The sequence below is a fragment of the Pseudophryne corroboree genome, chromosome 1 (genome assembly GCF_028390025.1).
Source record: "Pseudophryne corroboree isolate aPseCor3 chromosome 1, aPseCor3.hap2, whole genome shotgun sequence".
In the NCBI taxonomy this organism is placed as follows: Eukaryota; Metazoa; Chordata; class Amphibia; order Anura; family Myobatrachidae; genus Pseudophryne; species Pseudophryne corroboree.
The window spans coordinates 789,245,889-789,271,546 of NC_086444.1; the positions used below are offsets into that span (position 1 = coordinate 789,245,889).

Here is a 25,658-nt window from a genome sequence, read left to right on the forward strand (position 1 = left end):
GTTGTAATACATTAAGCCTTCACTATTATTCCAAAGAAATGAGAATATGTATACTAGAAAACAACAACCAGCCAAACCTATTATTCACTACAGTTTTAAAAAAGATAAAAAGGAAACATTGTACTTCCAGTGCTGGGTTCTACAATAACACATTTAAAGAGTTCAGGTCTGGCAGAACTTGGCGTTCTTCTATTTACCGGTTACATGATGCCAGGCAATATCTAAAGTAGTCAAAGGAAAGAAAATCCTCATTGGACATGGAGGAATAGAACAAACAGTACACAGAGTTCTTTGAAGGAAAAAAGCCTGTTGCTCTGAGTTCAGATGAACTGCTATGTTGTCTGCAATTGTAGGTAGTAGTCTATTTGGACTTGTGCTGCTATATCATTATTATGCTATTCAACTCTGAAATATTATTATATAGTCTTGAAAATGCTGTTTTATTTTTAATATGCAGATTAGGTAGGTTTAAAAAGACATGGCGAAACCACCCCACAAGTTTCTTATCTCTTGCAGGCTCAGAAGAGAACTTGTATCACTGACAGGAGTGAACCTCAGACCTAAGAAACTAGCTGAGCTAGTTAAAGAAAGTACTGACAGACACCACGTGGAGGAAGACAGATACTAACAGGCACTGAGTTGTCATCAGGGAGCCAAAGATCTGTGTGCAGGGAGAGTGGAGCACAGATCCCAATGCTAGCAGCTATTACACTGTATTGGTGTATATATCCTTTGTTTATGTTCAGTAGACAGTCCAGCCTGCTTTGTCTTTTTAGGCACCAACTTATCTGTGACTACTGTTCTTTCAGCTTCGTTTGAGTAATTCGGCACACGTTAGTAAATATGAGTAACTGGGGAAACTCTGGAGGTCTGTGGGTTTCCTTAGTCCTGGCTGCAGGTGTGTGGCTAGGGATGGCTCATTCCCAGGGAGCACAGAACATTTCAGCCATGAAGCAGGAATTCATCCAGGCTGTACTGCACACCTATGGAGTGAATGGACACCTCAGTGCCAGCAATGTCACCATGATGCGGGACAGATGTGAAAATCCTCTGGAGTTGCAGACAAATTTAAACAAGGTAAGAACTTAATTATGATGGTTTGGCTGTAGTTGTGGAACTACAACTTCAGGAATGCTGTCAGCCGGTAGATTCTTAGGGGTTTATTTACTAAAGGTAAATTTTCAGCAAATTTTTTTTTTTTTATTGATTTCATGGCCAGAGATAAAGTACTAGCCAGTCAGCTTCTGAAGGCCCCTACACACATGCCGACATGACTGCACGATATGAATGATCTCATTCATTAATGAACGAGATAACGTTCATATCATGCAGTGTGGAGGCTCCAGCGATGAACGATGCGCAGCCCCGCGCTCGTTCATCGCTGGTCCCCCGTCGGCTGTACATGCAGGCCAATATGGACGATCTCGTCCATATTTGCCTGCACTTCAATGCAGCCGGGGAGAGTGAAGAAACTTCACTCCCCCCGTCACTGCCCCCCCCCCCCCCCCCCGCCGCGGGTCGCCCGTCGGCCGTATCCGCCGACGGGCAGCTTGGCGGCGGATCGGCCAGTGTGTAGGGCCTATAACTCTCATTTTACAGACTGTGTTTGAAAAATTACCGCTAGGAGTTGATTGGTTAGTGCTTTACCTCTCTTCACTTTATCGCGCCGTGCTTTGATAAATACCCTCTTTAGTAACAGATAATTTTTATAATAATTTTTAAATGCTGGTAAATGTGTGTTTTAGCCCCGGAAGGACAACATTGATTTAGATTGAATTCTGTCGATGTTAAATATATATTGAAATTGACCTTTAGTAAATATCAGGGCCGGTTCGAGCCCTTTTTGCGCCCCGGGCAGGACATAGGGGTGTGGCTTCATACAGGGGGCGTGGTAAGTTACGCCCCCTGTACAGTAGTAGCGCCGCTGAAATGCTGAGCGGTGCATGATGACGTCATCGCGCACAGCAGAGGTCCTCTCCACAAAGGGAAACTAGACGCGTAGCGTCTAGTTCCCTTCGTGGAGAGGACCTTTGCTGTGCGGTGCGCGATGACGTCATCGCGCACCGCACAGCAAAGGTCCTCTCCACGAAGGGAAACTAGAAGCATAGCATCTAGTTCCCTTCACAGGGGGACACAGCCGGGGGACACAGCGGGCAGCGGAGGGCACAGCAGTAGCGGATATTGCCCCGGCGGCGCCCCTGGCAAAAGTCCTGCTTGCCCGTGGCAAGATCCGCTACTGGTAAATATAACCCCTACAGTATAGTCCAACAATAGCTGTAGATAGTGTCAGGTTGCTTGTTGTCTTAATAGTCCAAATATCAGTTATTATATTTATACTTTAGTTATTTTACAAATACGTACTAATCATTATTTAGATACAGACTAACTCTTTATTAGTAGTTATTTGGCATTAATGGCTAATTGTAATAACACTGACATTTGCCTTACATTTTATGGTCTAATTTGGCTAAACTGTCATTTTTTTCATATCTGTATATGACTATTCTCCTATGTTCTAATACTTCCATGAGGTTATAATTTAAGGAACAGTAAACCTAAACCTGAAGTTGCTATGCTCAAAAATCACGCCTATATAAGGAGAAATTTATAGAGGTTCGGTCAAATGGAGGGAGACTTCCCTACTATGCAGGGCCGTCTTAACAGCACTGTAGGCCCCTACCCACTCATTTATGGGAACCAATCAAATGATCTTCCTGCAGTCCTGCGCCATCTCTCTACATGCTTCCATACAGTAAATGGCTGTCAGCAATCTGATTGAGGAATAGCTCCAGCCATCCACCAATCAGCACGATGACAGCCTTTCACTGTCTGTGTGCAGGCTGGAAGGCAGGCACAGAATGCTGCCTGGCTGCTCTGATTGTGTGCCCACTCAACCCCTGCTCAAAGTCCCCTAGAAATGTGGGTCCCTGGGCAGGTGCCATGGTGCTGATACTTTAAGATGGCATTGCTACTATGCACAGCAGGAGTTAGGATAATGCAGGTTCCATTTTTTTTAAAATCTGATATTGCTTAAAAAAGAGCTTAAACTCAGTGCCAAACATCTCATATTCTGTGCTAGTCTCTGAGCTTTCTAATAGTGATTAGTGGGCCTAATTCAGATCTGATCGCAGCAGCAAATTTGTTAGCTAATGGCCAAAACCATGTGCAGTGCAGGTGGGGCAGATATAACATGTGCAGAGAGAGTTAGATTTGGGTGTGGTGTGTTCAATCTGCAATCTAATTTGCAGTGTAAAAATAAAGCAGCCAGTATTTACCCTGTACAGAAATAATATAACCCACCCAAATCTAACTCTTTCTTCACATGTTATATCTGCCCCCCCCTGCAGTGCACATGGTTTTGCCCAACTGCTAACAAAAAGGAGTTTTATGGTAAGCACTTACCCTTGTTAAAACTCTTTCTGCGAGGTACACTGGGCTCCACAAGTCTGGACAATGGGGTGTAGAGTAGGATCTTGATCCGAGGCACCAACAGGCTCAAAGCTTTGACTGTTCCCGGAATGCACAGCGTCGCCTCCTCTATAACCCCGCCTCCCAGCACAGGAGCTCAGTTTAGTTAACCAGCCCAATGCAGTAGCAGGAAAAGAGACGACAACGGTTAGTAGCCACATACACCACACTCTCACGACAAGAGAAGTGTCAGCGGCTAATGCCATATCAACCCAAAGAAGCTTAGTGCGTCAGGGTGGGCGCCTTGTGGAGCCCAGTGTTCCTTGCAGAAAGAGTTTTAACAAGGGTAAGTTCTTACCATAAAACTCGTTTTCTGCTGCGGGGTACACTGGGCTCCACAAGTCTGGACAATGGGGATGTCCTAAAGCAGTTCCTTATGGGAGGGGACGCACTGTAGCGGGCACAAGAACCCGGCGTCCAAAGGAAGCATCCTGGGAAGCGGCAGTATCGGACGCATAGAACCTTATGAACGTGTTCCCGGAGGACCACGTAGCCGCCTTGCACAATTGGTCAAGGGTCGCACCACGTTGTGCCGCCCAAGGAGGTCCAACAGACAGAGTAGAATGGGCTGTAATGTGAACAGGAGCTGACAGACCAGCCTTCACATAAGCATGCACAATCACCATTCTAATCCACCTGGCCAGGGTCTGCTTGTGAGCAGGCCAGCCACGTTTGTGAAATCCAAACAAAACAAAGAGAGAATCAGACTTTCGAATAGAAGCAGTTCTCTTCACATAGATACTCTCCGTATCTATGTGAAGAGAACTGCTTCTGTATACCACATCCAAAGACCGCTCTTTGGGAGACAAATCAGGAGAAACAAAAGCTGGAACCACAATCTCCTGATTAAGGTGGAACGAAGAAATCACCTTAAATAAATATCCGGGACGAGTCCTAAGAACCGCCCGGTCGCTGTGAAAAATCAGATATGGGGAACTACAAGACAAGGCACCCAAATCCGACACTCTTCTAGCAGAGGCAATAGCCAGCAAGAACCAAGAGGTTAAAATGGAGGCTCCTGCCACGCCTCCAAAACCACCGACGAGTCCCAAGGAGCCACAGGCGGGACATAGGGAGGTTGGATACGCAACACACCCTGAGTGAAAGTATGAACATCAGGTAAAGTCGCAATTTTTCTCTGAAACCACACTGACAAGGCAGAAATATGAACCTTGAGGGAGGCCAGACGCAGGCCTAAATCTAGGCCCTGCTGTAGAAAAGCCAAAAGTTTGGCTGTACTAAACTTGGAAGCGTCATAATGGTTAGATGCGCACCAAACAAAGTAGGAATGCCAGACCCGATGGTAAATCAGAGCAGAGGCCGGTTTCCGGGCCCGCAACATAGTTTTAATGACCTCTTCAGAAAAACCCTAAGCTCTTAAGACAGAAGCTTCAAGAGTCACGCCGTCAAAGACAGCCGGGTTAGGTCCTGGTAGACACAGGGGCCCTGAAGGAGGAGGTCTGGGCATTGTGGAAGTAGAAGTGGACGTTCTGACGATAGGCCTTGCAGGTCTGAGAACCAGTGCCGTCTGGGCCACGCCGGAGCTATGAGAAGCAGATTTCCTTTTTCTTGCTTGAACTTCCGAATTACCCTGGGCAGGAGTGACACCGGAGGGAACACGTACGGCAGCCGAAACCTTCACGGCACTGCCAGCGCATCCATGAATGCTGCTTGAGGATCCCTTGTCCTTGCTCCGAAGACCGGAACCTTGTGATTGTGTCGAGACGCCATCAAATCCACATCTGGAAGACCCCACCTTTCCACGAGGAGTTGAAACACTTCTGGATGGAGGCCCCACTCGCCGGCATGCACGTCCTGACGACTGAGAAAATCTGCTTCCCAATTCAGGACTCCCGGAATGAATATTGCTGATATTGCCAGTAGATGGCATTCTGCCCAACGTAGAATCCGTGAGGCTTCCTTCATTGCCAAACGGTTTCGAGTGCCGCCTTGATGATTTATGTAAGCCACTGTGGTGGCGTTGTCCAACTGTACTTGAACAGGACGGTACTGAATCAAATGCTGGGCAAGGTTCAATGCATTGAAGACCGCCCGCAATTCCAGAATGTTGATCGAGAGGAGAGATTCCTCCTTGGTCCACCGACCCTGCAAGGAGTGCTGCTCCAGCACCACGCCCCAGCCTCTTAGACTGGCATCTGTCGTCAACAGGACCCAGTTGGATATCCAGAAGGGACGGCCTCTGCACAATTGTCGGTCCAGGAGCCACCAGAGCAGCGACAGACGGACCTCCGGAGTCAAAGAGATCATGTGAGACCTGATCCGGTGAGGCAGGCCGTCCCACTTGGCTAGAATCAGCTTCTGGAGGGGGCGAGAATGGAATTGAGCATACTCCACCATGTCGAATGCTGACACCATGAGGCCCAGCACCTGCATCGCCGAATGTATCGACACTTGCGGACGAGAAAGGAAGCAACGAATCCTGTCCTGAAGTTTCAGGACTTTCTCCTGAGACAAGAACAACCTCTGGTTGTGAGTGTCCAACAGCGCTCCCAGATGCACCATGCTCTGAGCAGGGACCATGGAGGATTTCTTCCAGTTGATGAGCCACCCGTGGGCTTGTAGAAACCGGACCGTCATATCCAGATGATGCAGGAGAAGATCTGGGGAATTTGCCAGGATTAACAAGTCATCCAGATACAACAGTATCCTGACCCCGTGACGGCGGAGTACCACCGTCATCACCGCCATAACTTTGGTGAAGACTCGCGGAGCCGTTGTTAAACCAAAAGGTAACGCCCGAAACTGGTAATGGAGGTTGCCAATAGCGAACTTCAGGTATTGTTGATGTGACACTGCTATAGGAATATGCAGGTAAGCATCCTGTATGTCCAGGGAGACCATGTAGTCCCCAGGTTCCAAGGCCAGAACTATAGAGCGAAGGGTTTCCATACGGAACTTGGAAACCTTCACAAATTTGTTCAGTGCCTTGAGGTTGAGAATGGGCCGGGAGGACCCATTCGGTTTCGTGACTAGAAACAGCGGAGAATAGTACCCCCGGCCCCTCTGAGCAAGAGGCACCTGTACTATGACTCCTGTATCCAAGAGGGTCTGTACCACCGAATGCAGAGTGTTTGCCTTTGTCTGGTCCGACGGGACGTCTGTCTGGCAAAATCGATGAGGGGGTCGGTTTTTGAAGGCTATGGTGTAACCTCGAGTGTCGACTTCCCGTACCCAGGCATCTGAAGTGGTCTTCAACCATTCCTGGGTATACCCTAGAAGCCGGCCCCCCACCCTGGGATCCCCCCACCCTGGGATCCCCCAGGGGGAGGCCCGCCCTGTCATGCGGTAGGCTTATCGGTCTTAGCTGCTGGCTGACAGGCAGCCCAGGCTCTTTTGGGCTTCGGCTTACCAGGTTTGGAAGTGCGGGCCTGCTTATGGTACGCCTGACCTTTTGCTTTACCTGAAGGACGAAAGGGGCGAAAGGACGTGCCTTTGACTTTCGACACAGAAGGAGCTGTATTAGGCAGACAGGCAGTTTTGGCAGCAGCCAAGTCAGTCACTGTCTTATTTAAGTCCTCCCCAAACAGAATATCCCCCTTGAAAGGGAGTACCTCCAGGGTTTTTCTAGAGTCCAGATCCACAGACCAGGATCTCAGCCACAATATCCTGCGAGCCAGGACTGACGTAGTAGAGCCCTTGGCTGCTAGGATACCGGCATCAGAAGCCGCCTCTTTAATATAGCAAGAAGCTGTGACAATATATGACAAGCATTGTCTAGCATGGTCAGAGGAGATTTCAGCCTCTAACTCCAAGGCCCATGCTTCAGTAGCCTCTGCTTCGCCCATGAAGCTGCAATAGTGGGCCTTTGTGCAGCACCCGTGAGGGTGTAAATCGCTTTTAGACAACCCTCGACACGTTTATCCTTAGACTCTTTTAGAGACGTGACGGTAGTGACAGGTAGAGCTGAGGAAACCACCATCCTAGCCACATGTGAGTCTACTGAAGGAGGTGTTTCACAATTCTTAGACAGCTCTGGCGCGAGGGGATAGCGAGCCAGCATCTTCTTTTGAGGCACAAACTTCGTACCCGGGCTTTGCGTGACAGGTAGAGCTGAGGAAACCACCATCCTAGCCACATGTGAGTCTACTGAAGGAGGCGTTTCACAATTCTTAGACAGCTCTGGCGCGAGGGGATAGCGAGCCAGCATCTTCTTTTGAGGCACAAACTTCGTACCCGGGCTTTGCCAGGGTTCCTGACGTATATCCACTAGGTGGTCAGAGTGAGGTAAAACTTGTTTAATCGCCTTCTGACGCTTGAACCTATCTGGTTTTTTAGGAGGAACGGATGGCTCGGGATCATCCGTAATCTGCAGAATTAACTTAATAGCCTCCAAAAGATCAGGAACATCCACATGTGAACTACCCTCCCCATCAGCCGTATCTGAGTCAGAACCTGTGGGGTCAGTGTAAGTGCCGTCTTTATCCGACGAGGTGTCAATGACAGCAGTGGATTGTGAGGAGACGAGCGCTCGCTTAGAGGACCTCTTGGACTTAGGCGAGCGTTGGTCAGACTTTTTAGTAGTCAGGGACTGGTTCAACTTCTTTAATTGAGCAGATAAATCGTCCACCCATGGCGGGTTAGCTGCAGGGATCACATACGGTTGTACCGGCATTGGGGGTTCCATAGGGGGTGTTAGTTTATGAACTAGCGTATGCAGAAGCGTGGAAAAAGCAGCCCACGGAGGGTCAGTATGTGCCTACGTTGCCACAGTCCTACTGGGGGGCAAGGAGCCCCCAGAACCAGAGCCCACAGCTGCTATATTCTCCCCATATGTGCCTGTGGCTTCAGAAACACCAGCAGTGTGTTCCGCCCCAGAACCGTTACCCTCAGAAGCAGACATGATATAACTTGCAGTATGAGGTAACACAGTACAATTATTAGCAGCACTATATCCCTAAACCCAAACCCCTGCGCAGTGTAGTCAGCACCAGCAGAGATAAAGGAGAGATATGGTGACTAAATCACAGAGAAAAATACGTAATACAGTATATCTTTGTGAAAATCCTATATTAGATAAAACCTGACGCACCAAGCCCCCTCAGGTTATAGAATATAGGGATAGCAAGTTGAGTGAAAGACACGAAATGGACACCACTCAGCTATCAAATGCACACACAAATAGTCACAGTTTGTACAATGCAGAGGTTATTACAGACAATAATACTGCACTGGACTAGCTTACACAGATATATAACAATAGATATAACAGTACACAGTAAGAACTGGATGTATATCACAGGGTAATTGTAATAGGAAACCCTGACTAAGTGCACTCTTTCTTACTAACACTGACTAAAAAAGCAGGTAGAATACTTAAGTGTCATGTAAAGGCACAGCGCTGACAACCAGGCGGCTTTACATAGGAGGATTTGCCCAAGCAGTCCCAGAAACAGTGAGCTGAGGTATAATGGCGCCACAGACACTGACAGGGAGTGAGGAAAAGACAGAGATGCAGCTCCAGGGCGGGAACACTTGCTGGAAATGGCGCTCTGGGGCTGGGGCTTCAGGTCTAAGCCTTATCCCCCTTGCTGGCAAAACCACCGGGTACTGTGGGCGATATTAAAATCGGTTTTAAGAGAAAACCTGACCTGCGCCCATGCCCTGGTGATCTAGTGGGATCGCCTGTATCCAAGGTGTCCACCGCCAGCGCGCGCGGCCCGCCTCCCACTGACTGCGCCGGATCGCGATAAAGACCGGATCCCGCGAGCGGGACCCACTTACCACCTCCCGAAGCGCGGCCACGCGATCCTGGAGAGCCCCAGCCGTGTGTGTCTAACATGAAGAAAACCGGAGCATCCTCTGTAGGTACCCGGCAACCAGGGCTCGGGAGTGTACAGCGCCGCTGGGGAGAGCTGGAGCTGCAGCAGAGAATGTCAGAAGACATTTACCCCTGCTGCTGTCCTTGAAGTCTTCACTTTTTACCTCATAAAAAGCTTTTCTAAGGGCTGCTTGGAGCAGCCCCTCTGTTAAGTGCCTGCTTACTGCAGCACAAACTGACAAACTGAGCTCCTGTGCTGGGAGGCGGGGTGATATAGGAGGTGGCGCTGTGCATTCCGGGAACAGTCAAAGCTTTGAGTCTGTTGGTGCCTCGGATGAAGATCCTACTCTACACCCCATTGTCCAGACTTGTGGAGCCCAGTGTACCCCGCAGCAGAAATTCCTGCTGCGATCAACTTGGAATTACCCCCCCATGTGCAGTGCAGGTGGGGCAGATATAACATGTGCAGAGAGAGTTAGATTTGGGTGGGGTGTATTCAAACTGAAATCTAAATTGCAATGTAAAAATAAAACAGCCAGTATTTACCCTGCACAGAAAGACTATAACCCACCCAAATCTAACTCTCTCTGCACATGTTATATCTGCCCCCCCTGCAGTGCACATGGGCTTGCCCATTAGCTAACAAATTTGCTGCTGCGATCAGATCTGCATTAGGCCCATTGATTAATTAGTTATCTTCCAATAATCTTTTATTCCTCTTGCATTCCATTAAATGAATGCAATTGGAAACAGGACCAGTATGCTTAATGTATTGGACTCCCGTATTCCTTCCTGGTAGATGTATGGGGTTGGGTTCGCAATGCCGGCGGTCAGGATGCTGGCTGTCAGAATACCGACTGTGGCATCACGATAGTGTGAATCCCGACAGATGGAAGGTAAGTATACTTACCTTCCCCTAACACTAACCCTCCTTTCCCGCAGCCTAAACCTAAACTCCCCCTATAGCCTAACTCTCTAACTATCCCCAGAGATGCCTAACCCCAACCCCCCTACCCGCTGCCCAAAACTAACTCTTGCCGGGGGTGCCTAAACCAAACTCTCCCCTTCCCGCAGCCTAACCATAACCCTTCCCCCTCAGCCTAAGCCTTACCCCCCCCCCCTCCCCACGGCTTACCTCTCGTGCGGTCCAGAAGTGGGACGTTCGGTGCTGGGATTGTGATCCCTTACAGGATTCCGGCACCGGCATTCTCAGATGTTTTGAGATTCCGGCATCGGTATTTTGACAGCCAGGATCCCAATTGTCGGAATCCAGACCGGATCCCGCTGTATAACACCAATTCTGTATCATCAAGTATAAGACACTGTAATACTGTAGGTTAAAAATTGATATGACCTCTCCTCTCTCTATTTCCTCTGTGTCCCCTCTCTCTGTCATCCGTGTCTCCTTTCTCCAGGGGTGCGGGATTTTAGAAGTGGAGATGTTGCCCATTGCAACCAGTTAGATTCTACTTATCATTTATCAAGCACCTTTTAGAAGATAATTGCTGGAAACTGATTGGTTGCCTCAGCGGTGTAGAGAACCACTCAGGGCATCGGTAATAATAATACTATAATGTAAAAAATGAATGCTTGCTCTGCACGCTCTCCACAGGGCGCACCATTCTAATGCAGAGGGGGCACTGGGGAGGTCATCCGCTTCCTACGTTGCTTGCAGGAAGCGGGTCCCTCCTCCTTGGCTGGGCGCCATCTTCCCAGTGATAATTTGGAAGATGGCGCATTTGCACTAGAGAGCAAAGACTCTGACACAGTGCCAGATTCTTTGCTTTTAATGTGCGGATGCCATCTTCCCAAATATATCACTGGTAAGATGGCCCCAGCCTTAAGTGTATGTATACTCTGGAGGAAGGAAGGGGGGCAGCAGACCCAGGCCCCTCCCAGGCCGCTTCCAGCAGCCCAGGCCTGGGTAATTAGTACCTGCTCCCCCGCCTCTCAACGCCACAACCTCTCTCATTACCTCTCACAGTCCTACCTGTCTCCTCTCATATCACCTCTTCCTATTCTCTGTGTCCCCTCTCACATAACCTCTCATTGTCTTATGTGTCCCCTATCACTGTCCTTCATGAACCATCTCCTTGTCCTCCGTGTCCACTTCTCACTTATTAGTTTCCCTTCGATAGTGGAATATATGTACTGCTCTGTGCAGCAGCTGGACAATTTTGATGATGCCGGGCTACACCCACATATCTGCTGTAGCAAACTGCTTGCGCATAGGTGGGAATGCCTGAGGGATTCATTGGGGAAGCATGGTATTGCTGCATTGATAAAGCAAAAATACCAGCGCTATGAGTCGTTTAACCAAAGTATTGATAAGAAACAATTGGTTCAGTTAATTAGTATCTTTATTCTTATTTTTTAATATACAGTAAAGTATATATGTATTAAAACAATTCTAGAACCATAATAAAGACTGAATAGTCGGTAATAGCATAAAAATAAAATTATAAAATACGGAAAACATTAGTTAATCCTGAATGGCTCTGAAATAGTCAGAATAATAGATTTTGCTGATAGGAACTATACCATTAATTTAAAAGATCCCGGACTTAAATGGAATTCCGCTCCTCCTTGAATAGCAGTATAAAGCACAGTCAGCTGGTAATACCCTAAATATACCTCATTCACAGTTCCACGAAAAGATGACTCTTAGTATTCGTCTGTGTAGGTGATTGAAGGGGTTTCCATGAATTGCTGGAAGTATTCAACACAGGAGGTATCTGGCTATCTGCGGTTTAATTTGTATTCCAATAGGGAAACAAAAGTCCTTATCCAGATCAGTCTTAAATGGTAAAAAGTGCAAAAGTTCCTCAGCATAGGCCTTAACGCGTTTCCCTTCGTGGAACTGTGAATGAGGTATATTTAGGATATTACCAGCGGACTGTGCTTTATACTGCTATTCAAGGAGGAGCGTATTTCCATTTAAGTCCGGGATCTTTTAAATTAATGGTATAGGGGGTCATTCCGAGTTGTTCGCTCGTTATTTTTTTCTCGCCACGGAGCGATTAGTCGCTAATGCGCATGTGCAATGTCCGCAGTGCGACTGCGCCAAGTAAATTTGCTATGCAGTTAGGTATTTTACTCACGGCATTACGAGGTTTTTTCTTCGTTCTGGTGATCGTAATGTGATTGACAGGAAGAGGGTGTTTCTGGGCGGAAACTGGCCGTTTTATGGGTGTGTGTGAAAAAACGCTACCGTTTCTGGGAAAAACGCGGGAATGGCTGGAGAAACGGAGGAGTGTCTGGCCGAACGCTGGGTGTGTTTGTGACGTCAAACCAGGAACGACGAGCACTGAACTGATCGCACTGGCAGAGTTAGTCTCGAGCTACTCAGAAACTGCACAGAGAAGTCTTTTCGCAATATTGCGAATCTTTCGTTCGCAATTTTGATAAGCTAAGATTCACTCCCAGTAGGCGGCGGCTTAGCGTGTGCAATGCTGCTAAAAGCAGCTTGCGAGCGAACAACTCTGAATGACCCCCATAGTTCAAAATCTATTATTCTGACTATTTCAGAGCCATTCAGGATTAACTAATGTTTTCCGTATTTTATAATTTTATTTTTATGCTATTACCGACTATTCAGTCTTTATTATGGTTCTAGAATTGTTTTAATATATATACTTTACTGTATATTAAAAAATAAGAATAAAGATACTAATTAACTGATCCAATTGTTTCTTATCAATACTTTGGTTAAACGACTCATAGCGATGGTACTTTTGCTTTATTTATACTTAATCCCCTGGGTTCTGACAAACCCCTTCCAGCAGCTGTGACTATCCAGTGGGTCTATATATTTTACCTATTGCTGCATTGAGCCTTGTGCATGTGCGTACTGATGATTCCCCCCCGACTACTACACTATGGAGGTAACTGTGGGCTGGGGGTTAGTGAAGTTCATTCTAATTGCTGCGCCAGGCTGGCACATATTTCATGTCCCGGTCTCTATCGACAGGTAAGGCCCCCCTCAATGGTTGGAGCCCCTCAGCACACAGGGCCTGGTACAGCTGTCCCCCTTGTACACCCCTCTCGCTAGTCCTGATTGGAATCTAATCGAATGTTCAGGGCCCTATGTATACCATGTTGGCACAATGGATACCTGTGCTGCCACACCGTCTTGGGGTCATGGGTTTGATCCTGACAGATATAGGGGGTGAATCTGAGTTGGACACTGCGATTTGCCTGAGATGCCCTGCACATACGTCCTGATGTTTACCGCAGGGAGACGCAGGTGGGCATTTGTAGATGGTAACTGGGGGGGGGGGGGGTGTTTAACAGACTGAGCATGATGCGGACATATATACGTGTCAGTCCCTGCATCTAAAGACACAGTTTTGCTTACAGAGGCGGCCATAGTCACTTGGTCTTTCTGTGCCTGCCATTGAAAGGTGAAATGTCCAATGATGCAGCCAATGGCCCTCTGATAGTGTGCCTTTGTAAGCACATAGGCGGTCTTGCACCGCAGCTGGTGGGCATCTCATTAGGATGCCCAACATCTGTGGGATTAACAGAAAGATGCAGTAGTGGCTGCAACAAAAGAAGCAAGCACTGCCAGAGCCAGATTAAGAGCCACATGGACCTGGGCCTGAAAATAATCAGGGGCCTATTATGAGAAGAAGAGCAGAGCAGACGTGGTCAGTGCTGTGTGATTTTGGTCTATTTATAATTAAATATTTGTAGTATATTTCCTGAAAACAGTGGTTTTATGGGGGTACCAGTAAATCTATAATATCCCCCAGATGTGCTATGAGAGAATAACAGCAGATACCTTCGAAATCTGCTGTGCTCCCTCCATCTCCAACTGCTTTCACAGCCTCCAGTTTGCAAAGCTGCCGGATCTACCAAGCTCCGGAATGCGAAATAGGGACCCGTATGGTGTCAAGGTTGTGTTGATGTAAGAATAGTCGATGTAGAGTTGTACATGAAGATATGCCTGTTTTTAGCCAGGGGTAGGGCTGGTGCAAGTGCAAAGTAATAATGAGGATAGCTATTAACCAAAGTGTATGGATAAAGTCATCGTGGTTGAATAGATGAGTACAACACCATGCATGCGCACAATGGGGCTAATTCAGACCTGATCGTAGCCGTGCAGCTACGATCAGTCACCCTGACATGGGGGGATGCCCAGCACAAGGCTAGTTCGCCCCACATGTCTAGCCCTCCCCCCGCCGCATGGGTGTGAGAGCATCACACGGCTGCATGCTATTGCACCTGGCGAGTAAGTATCTACCTGCGCAGCATTGCTACGCGTTTTTTTGCCGCGTCCTGGGTCGCAGCGGCTACATGTGATGTTGCCCGGACCACGCCCCCAAAACGGCGGCCAAACGCCGCTGGCCCGCCCTCTCCCGCTCAGCAAACGCCTCTGTCTGTCAATCAGGCAGAGGCGATCGCTGGTCTGAGATGAAGATCGCATCTCTGGGTGCATGCACAGTTCAGACCTGATCGCCCGCTCTGCTAAAATGCACAGCAGCGATCAGGTCTGAATTAGCCCCAATGTGTGTAATTCCATCCATCTAGTGCCGGATTATGTTTCAGCTCCATTATATGGAAACAAAGTATTCCCGGAAAAATGTACAAAATGTTGCACTCAAATGTGGAATTAGATGATTAGTCCATAGAATTTTGCCATTTATGTTAGTACATATAATATAGAGTTGATCGCAGTAGCAAATTTATTAGCAGTTGGGCAAAACCATGGGGGTCATTCCGAGTTGAGCGCTCGCTAGCAACTTTTTGCAGCGCTGCGGGCAGGTTAAAGTTCGGCAAAACAGTGCATGCGTATGCACCGCAATGCGCAGGCACGTCTTACGGGTACAAAGAGGATCGGTGCTGGGCGATGGATTTAACGAAGGATCCATTCGCATAGCCGATCGCAAGGTGATTGACAGAAAGAGGGCGTTTGTGGGTGTCAACTGTCCGTTTTCTGGGAGTGTTTGGAAAAACGCAGGCGTGTCCAAGCGTTTGCGGGGCGGGTGTCTGACGTCAATTCCAGGACCAAAAAGACTGAAGCGATCGCAGTGGCTGAATAAGTCCAGAGCTACTCAGAAACTGCAAAAAACCTTTTTGTGCCGTTGGCTGCAAAAGCGTTCGCACACTTGCAAAGCTAAAATACACTCCCCCATAAACTATCTGATCGCAGCGCTGCAAAAAGTTGCACTGCAGGTGTGGCAGATATAACATTTTCAGAGAGAGTTAGATTTGGGTGGGTTATTTTGTTTCTGTGCAGGGTAACTAACTACTGGCTGCTCTATTTTTACACTGCAATTTAGATTTCAGTTTGAACACACCCCACCCAAATCTAACTCTCTCTGCACATGTTATATCTGCCTCCCCTCCTGGAGTGCACATGGGGGGTCATTCCGAGTTGATTGCTCGCTAGCTATTTTCAGCAGCCGTGCAAACGCACAGTCGCTGCCCACGGTGGAGGGTATTTTCACTTTGCAAGTGTGCGAAAGCTTTTGCAGCCGAGCGCAGTAAAAACATTTTGTGCTGTTTCTGAGTAGATCTGGACTTACTCAGCCCTTGCGATCATTTCAGTCTTTTTGGTGCCGGAATTGACGTCAGACACCCGCCCTGCAAACGCCTGGACACGCTTGCGTTTTCCCAAACACTCCCAGAAAACGGTCAGTTGACACCCACAAACCCCTCTTTCTGTCAATCACCTTGCGTTCGGCTGTGCGAATGGAATCTTCGCTCAAACCATCGCCTAGCACCGATCTTCTTTGTACCCGTACAACGTGCCTGCGCATTGCAGTGCATGCACAGTTTTGCCATTTTTTTTACCAGATCGCTGCTCTGCGAAAATCAGCAGCGAGCGATCAACTCCGAATGACCCCCATGGTTTTGCCCAACTGCTAACAAATTTGCTACTGCAATCAACTCTGATTTAGGCCCATAGGGCCTAATTCAGACCTGATCGCAGCAGCAAATTTGTTAGCAAATGGGCAAAACCATGGGGGTCATTCCGAGTTGTTCACTCGTTATTTTTTTTCCGCAACGGCATGCGCAATGTCCGCAGTGCGACTGCGCCAAGTAAATTTGCTATGCAGTTAGGTATTTTACTCATGGCATTACGAGGTTTTTTTCTTCGTTCTGGTGATCGTAATGTGATTGACAGGAAGTGGGTGTTTCTGGGCGGAAACTGGCCGTTTTATGGGTGTGTGTGAAAAAACGCTACCGTTTCTGGGAAAAACGCGGGAGTGGCTGGAGAAACGGAGGAGTGTCTGGGCGAACGCTGGGTGTGTTTGTGACGTCAAACGAGGAACGAAACTGACTGAACTGATCGCAGATGCCGAGTAAGTGTGGAGCTACTCAGAAACTGCTAAGAAGTGTCTATTCGCAATTCTGCTAATCTTTCGTTCGCAATTTTGATAAGCTAAGATTCACTCCCAGTAGGCGGTGGCTTAGCGTGTGCAAAGCTGCTAAAAGCAGCTTGCGAGCGAACAACTCGGAATGACCCCCCATGTGCACTCCAGGAGGGAGGCAGCTATAACATGTGCAGAGAGAGTTAGATTTGAGTGGGATATTTTGCTTCTGTGAAGGGTAATTACTGGCTGCTTTATTTTTACAGTGCAATTTAGATTTTAGTTAGGACACACCCCACCCAAATCTAATCTCTCTGCACATGTTATCATGTTATATCTGCCCCCCCCCCCCCCCTGCAGTGCACATGGGGGTTCAGTCCGAGTTGATCACACGTAGCAGCTTTTTGCTGCAAGTGCGATCAACTAGACATCGCCTATGGGGGAGTGTATATCTGCATAACAGGGCTGCGAACGCTTGTGCCACCCTGCTATGCAAAAAAAGATTCCTGTAAAAGAAGACCAGGGTAACAATTACTTACCCTGTGTGACCGATCCAGCGATGCAGGTCCCGGAATTGACGTCGGACATCCTCCCCAAAAAAAACGCCTGGACACGCCTGCGTTGGACTCGCCACTCCCCGAAAATGGTGATTTGCCGGCCGGATCAGTCTTCCCCCTGTCAATCTTCTTGTGGTCGCCGCTGCGACGGCTTTCTTTGCTAGTGACATTGCTGCCTGGCGACGACGTTCACCGGGCAACGATGCGCCTGCACAATGCCGCCGCGCATGTGCAGTACCTTCCCGATCGCACGGCTGCGAAGCGCAGCGTGCGATCGGGTCAGAATGACCCCCATGGTTTTGCCTATTTGCTAACAAATTTTTCTGCTGTGATCAAGTCTGAATTAGGCCCATAGAGTCTGAAAATGTTGGTAATTCTGGAGACCTTTCGGGGTTTTATGTATCTGTTTGGTTCCACCTAGTTCAAAAAATACAAAAAGGAGAAAAAAATGTAATAATACGTGAAGAAAAGAATCATATTCCGGCACTATTATTGTGTAATTGCCTATGAAAGGTATTATGGGGGTAATTCAGACCTGTTCGCTAGCAAGCGATTTTTGCACTGCTGCGATCAGATAGTCGCCGCCCACAGGGGAGTGTATTTGAGCTGTGCAAGTGTGCGAACGCATGTGTAGCAGAGCTGTGCAAACAGATTTTGTGCAGGCTCTGCACAGCCCAGGGCTTACTCAGCCACTGCGATCACATCAGCCTGTCCGGAACCCTCTCTGCAAACGCTTGAACACGCTTGCGTTTTTCCAAACACTCCCAAAAAACGGTCAGTTGACACCCACAAACGCCTTCATCCTGTCAATCTCCTTGTGAACGCCTGTACGAATGGATCCTTCGCACAAACCCATCACTGAGCGGTGATCCGCTTTGTACCAGTGCGATGCTCCCGCGCATTGCGGTGTATGAGCAGTTTAGACCTGATCGTCCACTGTACGAAAACGCAGCCTAGCGATCAGGTCTGAATTACCCCCTATGTACTAACTCCAAGTCATAACTAGACTTTTTGGTGACCTGTGCCAGAGAGAGAATTGGTGCCAGTACCCCCCCGTTTTTCCAGTAGGGACACAGGAGGCATGAAAAGATTGCTCCGAGAAAAGGCCCATGCTATGATACTCTTCCCACATTATATATACAGTATATACATAGCTCATTGTTATTCAGTTACAATACCCTTTATTAAATAACACACTTCAATATACTTCCATACCCATAATTCAAACCTATAACCTGTTGAATTCTAATCAAACACTCTACTCATTGAACTATTTGATCCTGCACAAAAACTATGAACACTATTATTATTTTTTTTTAGTACCAGTAGCTTCATATAATCAGCATTGTAAGTGAGCAGATCTATGTAGTGTGCAGCGACACACCCAATCCCTTGTAGCCACACACTACATAGATCTGCTTAGCCACAATGCTGATCATTTTTTTTCCACAAAGTACAAGGTAAGCTTCAAATAGTTAGAATTCTCTAGCTTAGAATTATCTACCTTTCTATGCAAGGGCAGATAGCTCAATGAATAGATTGTCTGACTGCAATGCCACAGGCAATGGGTTAGAATCCTGGATATGCAAGTACAAGGAAAATGATTCCGCACCAATCAAAAAAATATCAGGAAAATATCAACAATAAATATCTGGTGGTGCACCCGAAGTCAAACAGTAGAACTATTGAGCAAAATTGGAGAAGAAGAAAGACTTCTTTGTGGGTGCACTCTTATGGTAGTATAAACAATCTAAATATTATAAGGATTTAAAACATACATTTTATTAATTATCGTCTAAAATGCACAGTGTATCCAATCATAGGGGACAAACAACATATAAGAATAAAAGAAGCATACTGTACATCCAAAGATTTGTGGTCATGTGAAGTCACCTTTAATACGTTCATATATTGAATTATAGACCACACCGCTCCACCTGCTAACACTTATAACTAATAATAAAAACCACCTGGTCGATAGAGGGGGTTCACAGAAAGGATGCTTATGTTGTAACTTGTAACCAAACAAAGTACCTTTTACTTTATGCAAACTTTAAGCAAATATTATGCAAGATTGAAGGAAGAATTGAGTTTAGTAGATTATGAATCTGGTTTCACTCCCTGCCTAACACTGACAGCAGAATCACTTTTCAATTCTTCCTTGCATAATATTTGCTTAATGTTTGCATAAAGTTTGCATAATATCCTTATAATATTTAGATTGTCTTTCTTCTTCTCCAATTTTGCTCAATAGAATCCTGGATATGTCGGCATCTTTAAATGTAATAAAGGACAGTGTGACTGAATAACAAAGAAATCTCAAGTTGAGTTCATGAATGTTGTATAGGTATTAGTGACAGAAGGGGTGAGGGTAGGAGACAGGGGCGGTCAGGAGATGCTGGCCTTCAAAAAGGGGTGAAGCTGCAAGTGAAAGTAATTAAAACATATAATTGAGAAGTGCCATCAACAGTGCCCCCTACCCTGCAGCGCTAGGTGTGGAGCCCCCTCCGCACACCTAGTTACTGCCCTGTACTAACTCAAGGGACTTATGGGGTAGATTAATGCTTGCTTATTGTATTGAATGTACATAGTGGAAATAATTAAACTTTCCCTTTTCAGAACTGTCTGTAGCTTGATCTAACAACCAGAATGTCACTAAATCTGACAGGGAGACTACTTACAGTGCATTGGGTATTTATTTATTAACAGTTTCTTATATATTCCGTTGCGCTTTACAACAACTGTAAGAGAACAAAACTGGGCAAAAACAGACAGACTTAAGGGTAGGAAGGCCCTGCTGGCAATCTTACAATCTATGCGTGACCATCCACCAGAATGCTGGCAGGGTGGTGCAACAAAACGCCTTGCGGGCTCTCAGCACTCGCCACGCTGTGGGCTCAGTGGCTCACAGCACTCAACACAGGTTTTAGTCTCCACTCTACGGGTGGGAATAGTCCTGGGCCCCCTGCCAGCATTCTGGCAGCTGGGATCCCGGCATCGGTATGCTGATCGCCGGGATCACGACCGCCAGGATGGTGACTAAGTCCCCCTCAGGAATGTATCTAGGGTGTGGGCCCCCTCCTCTCCCATCCTGTAGCTGGCAGCAGCGCTGTAAGTGCTCTGTCTAAGCGCTGGAGACTTTGGCACAGTGCCAGAATCTACAGCGCATACGCAAGTCTCCGAAAAAATGGCGCAGCAAATTTTTTTCGGAGACCTGCGCATGTGCTGTAGACTCTGGCACTGTGCCAGAGTCTCTAGTGCTCAGACAGAGCACTAACAGCGCTGCTACGGCTGCCGGCAATGGGACTCCGGAGAAGAAGGGACCCACACACGGACACCAGAAAGGTAAGTATATAGAAGAAATGGGTGCAGTGTGCGCGGTGTGGGCCCCCTATGGACCCAGGGGCCTGTGTGCACCGCACCCACTGTAGATACGCCAGTGGTCCCCCTACAGTAGTTTATGGGACACTGTTCTATAGGAAAAAACAAAAAATTTGCAAAATGTTGTGACAGGAAGTATAAGGCAATGCACAATGTGTAAACAGTGTATAAATGGACAGACCAATGAATAACAAGACTAAACTGTAATGAACAATTAACTATTTTGTGTTTATAGTAGTGATAACACAGCAATAAAATATTTAGGGCCCCATTAAACAATGAGACATAGGGGGTCATTCCGAGTTGATCGCTCGCTGCCGTTTTTCGCAGCGCAGAGAACAGGTTACTACTGTGCATGCGTATGTACTGCAATGCGCAGGAGCATTGTACGGCTACAAAGTGGATCGCTGCTGGCCGATGGATTTAACAAAGAATCCATTCGCACAGCCGATCGCAAGGAGATTGACAGGAAGAGGGTGTTTGTGGGTGTCAACTGCCGTTTTCTGGGAGTGGTGCGGCCAACGCAGGCGTGTCCAGGCGTTTGGAGGGTGGATGTCTGGCGTAATTCCGGGACCTGCAACGCTGGATTCATCGCACAGGGTAAGTAACTCTTACCCTGGTCTTGTTCTACACAACTTTTTTTGCATAGCAGTGCAGCACAAGCGGCTGCAGCCTTGCTATGCAAAAATACACTCCCCCATAGGCAGCGTCTAGTTGATCGCACGGGCTGCAAAAAGTTTCAGCGTGCGATCAACTTAGAATGACCCCCATAACCCCTTTAGCCATATGCAGATGTCCTCATACAGTTAACCTCAATACGCCATGCAGCGGGAGATCCCTGGAGTGAGTGAGCTGCCAGGTCCAGCGAAGCTCTGCTAGCATTGGGCGTCTTTCTTGCCAAAAATGCATCTTACTCACAACGTGATGCGACTAGGACGCACCAGGAGACTGTGCTAATTAATTCAATATATGCCACTTCTACGGCTGCTACATTGTAGCACTTTGTATACAGATGCAGAGACTCAGTCGCACACAGATATACTGTACAAGTGTCGCAAATCAAAGTAATCAGCACAGTCTCCTGGTGTGTCTTACTCATACTGCAACTATGATGCATCTTGGCAAAAAAAGACTCATAAAATACACGCAAGACTTTCAGAGTCTCAAGCGACCTGGCCTGCCAAGAAGCGCTGATTGGCGCAACTACGGCAAAGATGTATGAGGACACATCTGTAGATGGAAAAAGTGATACAGTCCCCGCCGAGTGAAAGACCAGGTCCTTTCATTATTACCATAACAGCATAAATTCGTCTGGTATATCAGTAATTGTATTCAAACCAGGAAGGTAACTCTCATACCGGGATATTGATGGGAGGAGGCCTTTGCTCATTGGCCCTCATTCCGAGTTGTTCGCTCGCTAGCTGCTTTTAGCAGCATTGCACACGCTAAGCCGCCGCCCTCTGGGAGTGTATCTTAGCATAGCAGAATTGCGAACGAAAGATTAGCAGAATTGCGAATAGAAATTTCTTAGCAGTTTCTGAGTAGCTCCAGACTTACTCAGCCATTGCGATCAGTTCAGTCAGTTTCGTTCCAGGTTTGACGTCACAAACACACCCAGCGTTCGCCCAGACACTCCCCCGTTTCTTCAGACACTCACGCGTTTTCCCAGAAACGCCAGCGTTTTTTCGCACATGCCCAGAAAACGGCCAGTGTCCACCCAGAAACACCCACTTCCTGTCAATCACAGTACGATCACCAGAACGATGAAAAATCCTGGTTATGCCGTGAGTAAAATACCTAACTTTTGTGTAAAATAACTAAGCGCATGCGCTCTGCGAACCTTGCGCATGCGCAGTAAGCGACTAATCGCAATATAGTGAAAATAGGCAACGAGCGTACAACTCGGAATGACCACCATTGTACAGTATTCAGTCCAACTGCATTTTTGATATGTGAGTAATAGTTGCACAAGTACATAAGCCCAGCAGCAAGTGTTTCTTCTAGGTGTACGTTTAATAGTTGTCAAAGCTTTATAGAGGACAGGTGGAGGCGTTGCCCTAGCAACCAATTTTGTAGAATGTACTTTTACTATAAAGCGTTAGCACCATGGGCAAAAAAAATCTCACCTCATTTAAAATAAAACAAATAAATCTTAATTCAAAAGTAATCACTGCTAACTCATTTATTGATGTTATTTCCCACAGTTTTCCTTATTGGCATCATCATTCTGAACTTTTTGTGTTTGGAGACAAGATGTCTATAAGGTAACAAAACATTCCTTTATATGAGGATGTCTCTCATCTGGAACTGTTATTGTTCAGTTACAGATTTGGTGTATTTGCACAATGCCTGTTTGTTTTGTCCATGTTGAAACAGGATCAAGAAGCATGATCCAAAATAAACATGGTCACGCTAAAGTTATCTATAAGAGACATCCAAGCAATGTGATTCATATAAGAAGAATCTGCTCAAAGTGCTTTCAAATGGCATAAGACCAATGAATAATAAGGCGGAAGTTTACTATCTAAACAAAATATAGGCATCAGACTTTACACATATTCAGTTTATTTTTAGCAACAATTGGGAATTATAATGAATACATAAACATGCAGTATGCACATAACAGTGATTTAGATGTGTGTTGGTTTTGGTTTGCTATCCTATTTTATATTATACTTGATATTTACTAACACTGGGGGTCATTCCGAGTTGTTCGCTCGGTATAAATCTTCGCATCGCAGCGATTTTCCGCTTAATGCGCATGCGCAATGTCCGCACTGCGACTGCGCCAAGTAAATTTGCTATGCAGTTAGGATTTTTACTCGCGGCTTTTTCTTCGTTCTGGCGATCGTAATGTGATTGACAGGAAATGGGTGTTACTGGGCGGAAACAGGCCGTTTTATGGGCGTGTGGGAAAAAACGCTACCGTTTCCGGAAAAAACGCAGGAGTGGCCGGAGAAACGGGGGAGTGTCTGGGCGAACGCTGGGTGTGTTTGTGACGTCAAACCAGGAACGACAAGCACTGAAATGATCGCAGATGCCGAGTAAGTCTGGAGCTACTCAGAAACTGCTACGAGGTGTGTAATCGCAATATTGCGAATACATCGTTCGCAATTTTAAGATGCTAAGATTCACTCCCTGTAGGCGGCGGCTTAGCATGAGCAAATCTGCTAAAATCCGCTTGCGAGCGAACAACTCGGAATGACCCCCACTGGACAAACCTAGGCAGTCACCTGTATACAAATGTATTTCTTGTCATCTTTCTAGTGTATTCTTTCTAGTGTACACGCAGATGTTGTCTCTCGCAGAGCTGGGGGGATGACGAGGCTCTGTTTTGTGATTGGTAATTAGTAATTACAGGATTCAGATGCAACGAGCAAAGTGATCTTCTATTCTTCTGTAACCTAGTATGCTGAAAGCAGAAAATCCTTTCCCACTGCGAGATCCAGCTCCTGTCATGTGACAGTCAGCTAAAAGCATATATACAGCTGTAAATACAGGATCTATAGCCTCTTACTGCAAGCTTGAGAATGCAGAATTACATTGGTCTGAAGAGTTTGAGCTTTGCTATTATTATTCAGAACTGTAGTCATATGAACGCATATCGTATGAACAGCAGTGATTATCAAATGCCTACTAATATGCTCAGTAATACCATAGTGAATATGCAATATTCCCAACAGAGCCAGTAATATACCGCCATTAGTAATATGGCCAGAAGTAGTAATGTGGGCAGACACATGCCCAGCTATAGTAGTGCTATCGCCAGTAACACGTCCTGCAGCAGAAATACCAACAATATAAACCGGAGATATGAAGCTTCCACCAGTGTGTCATTGCTAACCTTCATTGTGTCCCTGTATAATTTTCAGAGCAATCATTTTCTGTGTTAGTGTACTGTACTTTAGTAGCGTACTGTAGCACAATTACCTACAGTATCCCCTGTATCCCTATTGCAATCACTATTACCTGTTTTATTATCACTATTAACATTATTACTATGAATGTTACTACTAATGTGTATTATTACCACTATTTCCTGTATGATGTGTGAAACTACAGTACACATACAAGGATGCATATTGCTTTGAAAGCAAAAAGCTTGCAAAGAGAGAACATGCCCTCAGTGGGATGCTTTCCTTATCTATATAACATTCTGTCAGACAGTGAAAAAACTACTATCGGCAAAAGTATATCAGTCATCACTTTATGCAATTTCTAAAGTCACTCCCTTTGTACTGTATCTAATGTGACTGGTCTGTTATCTCATCCCAAACACAATTCAACTATGTGTAAGCTGGTCTACATGAGAGTTCAACTGACAGATGTTACTTCCTAAGTTCCTATATGTGTATATATATATATATATATATATATATATATATATATATAATTTATTATACTGTAGCATGGTCCAGCTCTCCCAGTATAATTAGCAATGGCGCCGGGTATCCGCAAAAAATATTCAATATACAGTCCACTTGTGCGGCATACCTGGCGACTAAATAAACCTCTTTAACAAGGCACAAGTGCAGCAATGTTTCAGTGTCCTTTATTGTGTGGCACTTTCATCAGGTCAAATTCATAAATGAAACCTCTTACCTTTATATCAGTGTCATTCCGGAAGCGGAACAGGAAACCCGGCCGGACAGCGCATACAGATGACGTCATCCATAGTAGACGCATCTCTGTGCTCCTCGTTACCATAGTAACGTTGCATTATCGTATGACTGATCAGGCGCCCCATGTAATTTCGGGGTGGGGGGTGGGGAGTGTTCAAAGTGAAATCTAAATTGCAGTGTAAAAATAAAGCAGCCAGTATTTACACTGCACAGAAACAATATAACCCACCCAAATCTAACTCTCTCTGCACATGTTATATCTGCCCCACCTGCAGTGCACATGGGGGGTCATTCCGACCCGTTCGCACACAGCGGTTCTTCGCTGCGGTGCGAACATGTCTGGCGTGCACATTGCGCAGGCGCGACGTTGCCCGGTGACAGATGTCGCCGGGCAACAATGCTTACAGAGAAGAAAGCGGTCGCATTGGCGACCGCAAAGAAGATGGACAGCAAGAGGGCGTTCTGGGGCGTCAACCTACCGTTTGCTGCCGTTTTCGGGAAGTGGTAAGCAAAACGCAGGCGTGTCCAGGCA

The 25,658-nt window shown here is 46.6% G+C and overlaps 1 protein-coding gene across 1 annotated transcript in view; it reads left to right on the forward strand.

Annotated features, from left to right (window-relative positions):
- Positions 1 to 264: 264 nt before the first annotated feature.
- Positions 265 to 25,658, forward strand: part of SLC39A8 (solute carrier family 39 member 8) — a 72,894-nt gene continuing 47,500 nt past the window's right edge. Inside the window, exons 1-2 of the mRNA XM_063934954.1 lie at positions 265 to 349; positions 517 to 1,077. Coding sequence (XP_063791024.1) covers positions 844 to 1,077 — 234 coding nt within the window. The 5' untranslated portion in view covers positions 265 to 349; positions 517 to 843. The remainder of the gene's footprint in view (positions 350 to 516; positions 1,078 to 25,658) is intronic.